General features: G+C 33.1%; 2 protein-coding genes across 2 annotated transcripts; both read left to right on the plus strand.

The window, feature by feature from the left end:
• Positions 1 to 475: 475 nt before the first annotated feature.
• Positions 476 to 1396, plus strand: PG994_008202 (uncharacterized protein; the record flags this gene model as incomplete). The annotated part of the gene is made up of 1 exon (XM_066859611.1): positions 476 to 1396. The coding sequence occupies one exon, from the start codon at positions 476 to 478 to the stop codon at positions 1394 to 1396; it is 921 nt and encodes a 306-aa protein (XP_066715098.1).
• Positions 1397 to 1911: 515 nt separating this feature from the next.
• PG994_008203 (uncharacterized protein) lies at positions 1912 to 2091 on the plus strand (the record flags this gene model as incomplete). Its single annotated transcript, XM_066859612.1, has 1 exon — positions 1912 to 2091. The coding sequence occupies one exon, from the start codon at positions 1912 to 1914 to the stop codon at positions 2089 to 2091; it is 180 nt and encodes a 59-aa protein (XP_066715099.1).
• Between the last annotated feature and the right edge of the window lie 8204 nt (positions 2092 to 10295).

Raw genomic sequence — 10295 nt, forward strand, 5'->3', positions numbered from 1 at the left:
TCCTTTGGATTAAAGGGAAACCTGGGTCTGGCAAATCTACATTGATCAAATCAACGGCACAAGATCCACGTCTTAAAAATCTCATCGTTGCCAGCTACTATTTCAACGTCAAATCCGTCAACGAGCTTGAACATAGCGAGATTGGTCTGTATAGATCCCTCATATATCAACTTGTTAGTCGAAACATTCCTTACCTTCAGGACTGCTTTTATAAGTCATGCCTGAGTGAAATCCACACTGGACAAGTTTGGACTGTTGCGACTCTAAAGTCAGTATTGGGGAAGCTCTTGAGCGAATCCCCGGATCAACACAAGCCGGCCGTCTTCTTCATCGATGCGCTAGATGAATGCGATCATTCCCAGGCCAGGTCTATTTTGAGGCATCTACAAGACTTGGTAGATCTGAACGTACTGAGGCTCTGCATCTCAAGCAGGTCGTCCTCTCGTATGGTTCCCCCAAGAATTTACTGATCACCATGGATGATTACAACATAAGTGACATATCTGCTTATGTTACTAAAACGTTCTCTAACAGCGAGATATCCACTGATCGCCGATCTGTGACACTGGCGGATAGTATTACTATCAAGTCTCAAGGCGTTTTCCTATGGGCAGTTCTCATCACTAACCTGATCCTCGACCATTACGAAAATGGCGAAAACTGGACTTCTATCACGACGCGCCTGTCAGAAGTACCAGCTGAGCTCAGTGACCTCTACGAAGAACTATTAAGTGATATACCTCCGACCGAGGAAGCCTATGTTACTTACCAATTTTTTGTGTGGGCCGTTCTTAGCACGCAAAAGTTGCGTATCAGGGAATGGCATCACATATTCCCTTTCCTCCAAGAGAACCTCCCGAAGTCATTTGACACCATGGCAAACTCGGTATGGCACATTGAGAACGACGAGCAACTCGAGAGGAAGATCCCCAGAATCTCTAGGGGGCTTGTGGAGGTGAAACACGAACCCGAGGGCCAGAACTTCCATGGGAACGGTGTCACAGTCGACATGGATTCTACAAAAGGGGTTGCCGGTTCGCTGCAATATGACTTCGGCGAGACACGCTCTGTCCAGATAATCCACGGGTCCGTTACACAGTTTTTCTTACGAGTCCGTGGTTTCAAAGCGTTGCTTGCAGCATGCAACAAATACTACATCGCTCGAAACCGCCTCAGCCCTTCAGCCCTCGATCTATCACTTGAGCAGCCACTGCCTCTCACCTTGGCCGGCGGCCACTACAGCATCATGGTTACTTGCCTGGCTTATCTGAACATTTCCGAACTAGACGACTACGTGGATGCTCGGAAAATGGCAATAAGAAAAGAAGGGAAAAGGCCAGAAATAAACAGTTGCCCGTCAGGAGCGCAACCCCTAGAACCACATCCTCCAGCTTAATGTAGGAGGATCGGGGATATTAGCAGTGTAGATGCTTTCGTCTCAGCAGGTTCCACCTCATTGGGGTCGTACCGGTCATCCAAATCTAGTGAGTCTTATTCGCGTCGTAATAGGATTCTTCAAAACTCACATGGATTCAAGGTAATTATAAAAAGGGCGTTTCTCGCAGCTCAAATGGCAACATCATCGTCCACCACAACGCACGAGGTTACGATCGAAACGATTCCATCCAACCTACTCAACCTCAATCCCCAACCGAGAGGGACGCTATCCCATGACATTTAGTACGGTACTGGCACGATTCGCAATCCAAAACTCAACAAACGAGATTATGCGACGCTTCTTTGGAGATGAGATTGACTCAGCCTCGAGATCCAGCAGCCCCAGGCATTACCCAAGTTCCATCCAGACATCGAGCGCTGGTTACACTAGAAGGCTCAGAATCTACCCAGCATTGATGTCATGCGACAACAGAGCTGTTCGTGCACGCTAGGCTGGCAGAAGAGTTGGACTGCATGCCCCCCGTCCCTATGGTACAGCAGTTGAGGGAGATGTGGGAGAGGTACTGGTTGTTACAAGAGGACAGTGACGTGCCCGATCTGCTCGATTTCTGTCGGGACGTTGGCCTCTACTCCTGGGTCGAGGCTCTCGGGGGTGAGAAAAGACCACAAGAGATCGTGGTCGGGGGCTCGTAGCCAGTTTGTGCCGAGTGTCCGAGTTGATGCATTTTATTCATTTGGCTAATTGGAGTAATGGAAACAAACAACTTAGAAGGCCGCTTTTCCACTGCAAAGAACTTTCCGATCAGGCAGCTCAAAGCCAGTAGGGCAGGGACGGAATATCTGTCAACAGAGTTAACGGCTACGCTTGTGTTCGTTTGGCCGGATTGCTACCCTGGGATTGTGCTGTCACGTTTTTGGGGGAAAATTACCGACGAAGACCCCATTTGGATCAACACATCGTCGCGGTGCAAATATACATCGAGGTTGCAGAAACCAGCCAATGCAAGACTTCCAAAACATCCTTGTCAGCAATGGTTCTCATGAAGAAAATCCCATCAACCGGACACAGACGCACCAATATAAGTTGGTTCATTCGTGTTGAACATTTGAAGGATGAACCGAGGAGATCACCTCCTTGAATGACAGGAAGTTAGCAGTGGCACATCGAACCAAACAAGGACCAACAAAGCGGCATTGGCAGTAGCGACCGTCGGTACTTCTCGCCAAAAGTCAGGTGGGGCGGCCAAGCAAAAAGACGTTTCGCTTCAAGTCATCAGCTCCTTCTGAAGGGGCTTGGCATGAACCGTCAGAATGATTCATTGAAAAGAGTGATTAATCTGATTGACATCTGCCAAGAGACAGGCGGGCGGTTAGCCCTGCCATCTGAAGTCTCACTTACTATGGTGTTAGGGGTAAGTTTTCCCTTTTCTACTTGTACTATGACCCATCCATGCACGGGCTAAAACCTTGGCATCCCCTATTGAGACATTTTATTAGTATTTCATATGCATTTTATTGGCCTTGATTACAGCCATACATCTCTCGGATATAGATTATAAAAGTGACTGTAAATAATTATCCGGTAATTTATCTTAAGCCTCTTTAATTTAAATCTAAAGCTGGTTATATAAAGGCTTCTCGATAAGACTATACTTATTTTTAATATAATCTTTTATTTAATTTTAACACATCTTTATCGGATTTAAATTAAGGGAATAAGGTGGCTATTAGATAATTTAAATACCTCTTTCTTATAAATTTAAAATCGTACCACTAGTAGAATAAGCTAGCGCATTATCCTATATTAAAATTAGCTAGTCCTCGAGCTGTTATTAATAAAGTTATATTTAATTATAAATGATTAAAATTATATGAGATCGATATGTCTCGGCAGTAATAAAACCCTAATCCTTTTCCTAGAATATACCAGGTCCTTTTCCTAGGCCCGAAAAACAGCCCTAGAATATCCAGCCGTGCTTTCGTTAGTATCGCTCAATAATATAGGTTAGATCCTATTCCTTTCCCGGTCTTCGGGTAACGTACTGTTTTTGATGGTGTCCTTTCGTAATCTAGGTCTCGTCGGTCTAAAGGACTCGAGCTTATTATTCTAAGGTCTAGTCCTTATATTTAAGGGCTTAGGCTAGGCGTTTTTATCGGTTAGTTTCGGATATTAGTAGTTTTTAAGGGGTAGTATATCGTTTAAATCTAAGTCGACGAAGGGTATATCGTATAACGTATACTTTAAAGAGGGACTAGAAGAGGATAACGGAGAGTTAGAGGAACGAGGCTTTACGTCCTTTTTTAGAGCTAGTCACGAAAGAAACGAGTTCTTTTTCTTGCTTACGGGAAAGGACTCGAGGTCGGCTAGACCTCTTCGCTATATTACGCTAAGGAGCTTTAATAACAGTATTAATTTAGTCGATAGAAAATCTAGTAATATTATAAATCTCGGCTTTCGTTTTATTACCTTTAAAATAAAGGGTTTAGATATATTAATAGTCGTTATTCGTAAGGTGCTTCGTACTTATCGTATTATACTATATATCGTAATTAAAGAACGCGTTATTTTTTAAAAGAATAAAAAGAACTAAACTAATGTTAGAGACCCACCTTTAGGCCCCCTATTAACCAGCCACTTAATTTTTCACCCCTTTTAAACTTTTATAACTTATTTATTAATTCCTTATCGGTTTTTTTTAAATTCTTTTTATAAAGTACTATTATTTAATTATAAACTAATACTTTAAAAAATAATTTTAAAAAGCTTTAAATTATATTATAAATAGTACTTTAATTAAGTAAGCCGCTCGAAAATACGGTATTCTTAAGTTAACCCTTTAAAACTAGCTTAAAGGTTAATACTCTCGATTAAGGGGTGCAGTAGATCTATAAAGGCTTAGTCTTAACTAAGAGAAGCACTTGTCGTTATAGATTATTGCTCAGCAGGCTCTAAGGTTTCTTTTAACGCACGCTTAAGTGAAAGAATTCGCCGAGCGTATCCTCCGAGCTTAAAAGGACCCCGAACTACTCGGTAAAAAGTAGCTGTAAGCCTTTTTACGTAGGAATATTATTATAAAGGCTTAAAGAGCTCGGTTTATCGATTTAAAGCGTATTAATAGGGCTTTTATTAAAATAATTTAGTTATAGTTCTAACGGCTCGAATAACCCGAGATCTAAGAAATTAAACCGGCTAATCGTTATAATATAGACGAAGCAAGGGTTTTAAAAGGTATCGAATCGAACGGTTTAGTATTTAAAAATATTAAAAACCGGTTTATTTAAAAGAAATAGCCTAGTTTAAAGGCTTAGACCTCTTTTATCGAACATATATCTATTTAAGGGTATATATTACCTCTATTAATTATTTTTAAAGGTAAAACTATTTAATAATAATGGTTTTCTTTTAATTTAAGTCCTTTTAAGAGCTAGCAGTTTACCGCAACGGAGAATAGATGGATAACGGATAAGACGGCTATTAAATAACTAGAAAAGATCTTTATCTCGAATACCGCCCCGGAGGACCCTTTAAAATACCGGCTACTCGTTATAAATAGCTACGGAAGCTATAAAACGACCGATTTTATATATTTATACTTCCGTTATCGTATTCGCCTTCTTTTTTTTACTTTTTTATATAACTTATATTTTATAACTTCTCGATTTAACCGTTTTTAGCGCTTTTAAATCGGTATACCGAAAAGTACTCGAGAATTTAAACTAATTAATAAATTTAATAGTAATCGACAAGCGATATTTCCTTTAATACTATTAAAAGGCACGTTTAGAAACACTTTCGAGCTAGAATATTCGAAGTGGCTAAAAGGTAGCCGGTCTTTAGCCGGTAAGTATAGTAAAACTATTATTAAGCTTATATCTATTCGAAAACATTAGTTATATAACGGCTAATCTTATTAAAACAGGGCTTAACGAGTTTAATAAAGCCTTTTATACGCTTTAAAATACTGTTCGTAGTTTAGATATTATTTAATCGACTTTAAGAAAATCGAAAGAGTTTAAGGAATAAATACGACTTATTAACTTATTAAAAAGATATATAACTATATAACGTTAACTATTTCGAAAGGTTTAAAAAGTATTCGATAAAAAAGAAGTATAGGTTACTACTATTTTATAGAGGTAAATTAAAGCACTTTAGGCTTAATTAAAGGCTATAAGGTTAAAGAAATAAAAGAAGGTTAATTTAAGCCCGAATTCAAAGTTTATAAAAACTAAAAATATATAACGTACGTAACTAGTGTTATAACCTAACCTAACCATGCGGCTAAGACCCTACTCGCTAGAACGGAATTATTATCCCGACTAGGTTATAACGTTATAATTATTAATCGTATTATTAATTATATTAATATAAACTTTTCTATATTATAAAAATGCGTAAATATAATTACGAAGATATTCTAAATAGCGAAAGGATAGACCCGACCCGGGAAAGTAGCCAGGAAAGAGCCGCGGAACGAGGAGCGACTAAACCACTACTCTGGTAAGTAAGCTAGGAGCGACGGATCACGACGCCCTTAAGTGAGCCACTGGAATGGATCACCGTGATCTAAAGGATGGATCGCCGTGAGCTAATAACGGGATTATTATGAGCTAGCGGACGATCTAACGGATTAATAAGAGAAGAGATTAAATATATAACGATAAACGTTTTTTATATATTTTATATAAATATTTTTTATCTTAATAATTAATTTAAATATTAATTTTAATTTATTAATAAAATAAAAAATTTTAACGAAATTATTATAAATATTTTTAAATTTATATATTTTAATTACTTTTATTTTTATAAACTATTACTTATTATATTAATAAAAGCGACTTTTATTATATATTTAAATATTTTTTTATATTATTAATATAAATTTTAATATATTTTATTAAGTTTTTTTTAAAAGTTAAATAACGTTTATTATATTTTAATTATTTTTATTTTTATAAGTTATTACTTAAACCTTTAAATAATAATATTATAAAAATTATATTTATATTTAGCTTTAATAATATTATCCGATAAAGAAAGACCCTTATCGTTACTTTTAGTACTTCTTAATAAGATCTTGTTATAAACGTTAATAATAATAATAATAATAACGAACTTATATAATAAGCGTTAATTAAACGAATTAAAGAATTCGAGTAAAAAAGCGTTAATTATTAATATTATTATATTAAATTCGAAAAAGAGCGTAATAAGCTTTTAGTTAAAAATACTTTAAGATAAATACTTTATAATATTAATAAGTTATATAAAGAGGTATACTTTTTTTATATAATTATTAATATTATTTAAATCCCTGTTATATTAAAAAAAGGTATAAAGATTAGTACGTTAACCCTTTTTAACGGAATAAGCGGAAACTTCCGAAGTTTTTTTATTTAAGTTAAAACTTATTAATAGTTTTATAAAAAATGTTTTAAGATATTACTTAACGAGTCGTTTATGCCGCCTCGTTTTTTAAGGGTAAGGTATTTGCTTAGTTCGAGCCTTATTTAAACGAACTCGTAAAAAACGATTAATAAGTTAAGCTATACCGCACGGAGGTATAACGTATTTTCGAAAGTTACGACGGCTTCGAATAAGCCTTTAAGTCACTTTTCTAGGACCTCGACGAAAAGCGATAGGCGGAAAGGGAACTAAAGACCCTTAAGTAGAAAGGATTAGCCGTTTTTTATATAGCCGAGTTCCGGCGTATTATAATTTAATTAAATTATATCGAAATTATAAAAATTATAATATATTATTAAGGATTAAAAGATAATATTAAGAACGAATTTAGCCGGCTTAACGCCCCCGATAACTTTTTTTTATATATAGAATTTATTATTAAAATCGATACCCGTATATATGAGCGACGCTGTAAAAAGTAAAGCGGACCTTAGCGGTAAACCAGTCGAACTTAAATTAATACGGAGCGACTATAATAATATAATTATATACCGCTTAAAAATATTACGGCGTATAGTTATTATAATAAGCTTATAAACCTTAACGTTATTAAATATAATAAATAAAATAAAAAATTACGCAGTATTTATTATAATTATTAAAAATTAAGATATTACGTTTAAAAATATTAAGTATTAAAAAAAGATTTTTAACGAATTTTAAAAAAATAACACGTTAACGTTATTAAAATAAAAAATACCTTTATAATAATTATTAAAAATAATAGCGTTATTATTAAATACGGCAGTTTATTTTAAATAACTTATTATAATAATAAATACACTTCTTATTTAGTAAATAAAGAAGGTATTGAATAATTCCTTAAAGCCTCGGAAGGTAAAAAGGATTATAGCCGAAGCGTCGCGATAATATAAAAGGAATAACCTCTTCCTTATAACGAAAATAGTAATCTAATAAATAATATTATAAACTAATTAAAATAACTAATAAACTATAAATATCGAGTAAGTATATTAATAAATAAGCTAATAAGCGAGATTATTAAATTTAAAGACCTTAAGATTAACGGGTAGTTAATTATTTTTAATATTTTTTACCCCGACTCGAAATATTTATACTAAATACTTATTACGGCCGGTTTTAATTAAGGAATCTATAGTAATTACGTAATAAGGAACGATTTATAAATCTCTTTTATATACGAAGGATACTTCACGCTTTTATAGATTTCGTATATATATAACGCTTATATAAAACACCTTGCGAAAAAACTCAAGTACGAATAGTTTCTTTAAAGAATCAGTAAACGACTTATTACGTAACCGTACCCGAACTATATTATCAGAAAAATCTAAACGTTGACCCCCGACGGACGACGCGCGTATTTACGGGTATAAAAAAACTTATAGTAGCTACGATAATATTATTTAAAAAGACGAGATTAAAAAGAGTGTTTCGAGGATTAATACTTTAAACACGCTTAAAAAAAATCGCGAGCCTATAAACGTTTAAAGAAGAACGTTTAACGCTTTTAAAATATATAAATATATACTTAATAGGAGGACCCTTTTAATATATTAAAAAACTTATAAAACGTTTACGGATTATCGCGAACCTAATAAACCTTCGAATTACCCGAAGAACCCGAATCTCAAGTATTAGGGACAGCACTTCGTACGGAGAGGAGTATAAAAACACCCTTATTAGTATATTAAAAAGCGCCCCTTAAAGAACGGAGAGAACGATAATAACGATACGAGGATCGATCGTAAGAGATTATTATTTACCTATAGGAACAGCGTTCGGGAAATGGACGCCGCTTATTATAAAAGGATAACAATAGGTAGATTAAAACAGGTCTTTATATTAAATAACGGATAATCAAGCTATTTATAAATATATTATATTAATAATAAGCGTAAAAAGAGTTTATATTAAAGCGTTACTCGATAGCGGAACGTAAAGAAACTATAGTTCATTATAAATTATTAATTACCTTAAATTCGAATAATAGGAGGAAAACGCCCCATATTAACTTAAAATTATTAATAAAGGATTTATAACGTATAACGATAAAAAAGTATAAAAGGAAATCGCGAACCTTTTAATCGATATTAAAAAACGCTATAAACGAATTACGTGTAATATTACGAACGTCGTAAGATACGATATAATTTTAAAAATATCCTGATTATAAGTAAATAATCCTAAAATTAATTAAAAAATAGGTTAACTTTAATAAGATATATTAAAAAGAGGTTTAATTAATAAATAGCGGTTTAAAAAGCGACCTTTTAATAAACTTAAAGTTTTTAAAGTATATATTATTATTAAAAAGCTTAAGCCGAACGTTATAATAATTATATTAAAAAAGTACCGGTAATTCGAAATACTTTTTAATAAAAAACTAAAAACAGGCTTACCGCTTTATATACGGTAGAATTATAAAATACTTTTTAAAAATAAAAGGGAACCCTTATTTATACCTATATATAAACTTAACTAGGAGTATAAATAAGCTTTAAAAGAGTATATTACGGAAAATTTTAAAAAAGGAGTTATTCGACTATTTATATTATTAATAAGCTTCCCTATCCTTTTCGTTTTAAAAAAAAATAAGGACGGGAAACTTAAATAACGTATATATATCGATTATTAAAAGCTTAACGAAATTATTATTAAGAACCGGTACCCTTTTTTTTTAATCGGCGATTTACGGGATAAATTATTATACGTTAAGATTTTTATAATATTTAACCTTTTTAATATATATAACCTAATTTGAATTAAGAAAGGAGAAAAGTAGAAAACCGCGTTCTGAACTAAGTACGGTTATTTCGAATATTAAGCTATACTTTTTAATTTAATTAACGTATTAATTAATTTTTAATCTATAATTAATTATATTTTATAAAAATATCTCGATAAGTTCGTTATAATATATTTTAATAATATCCTTATTTATTTTAAAAATAACGAATAGTATTAAAAGTATGTAAAGTTAATATTTTAAAAGTTATAGGACGTTAACTTATTAATTAATTTAAAAAAGAGCGAATTTTATTAACGATCCGTTACTTTCGTAAGATACGTAATATTTCCGGGCGAAATTCGAATAGAACCTTCGAAGATTTTAATAGTTAGAGAGTAGTTTACGCCTATAAGCGTTACAGAAATCAGATCTTTTTTAAAATTAGCTAATTATTATCGGATTTTTATCCTCGAATTTAATAAAATAGCGATATTTTTAATAAACTTAACAAAAAAGGACGAATTATTTTAATAAACGGAAAAAAAAATAAAGCCTTTTACAATATTAAGGAACGAATTCTTAACGAATTAATATTTTACGTAATAGATTTATTTAAACCCTTTAAAATCGAAACCAATGTATCGAACTATGCGATCAGAGGACAGCTTAATTAATAAGATAATAACGGGAAATCACACCCGGTTATATTCTTTT

This window comes from Apiospora phragmitis (assembly GCF_038363925.1).
Source record: "Apiospora phragmitis strain CBS 135458 chromosome Unknown utg000007l:2111988.0-4706623.0:1.0-2598199.0, whole genome shotgun sequence".
Taxonomy (NCBI): domain Eukaryota; kingdom Fungi; phylum Ascomycota; class Sordariomycetes; order Amphisphaeriales; family Apiosporaceae; genus Apiospora; species Apiospora phragmitis.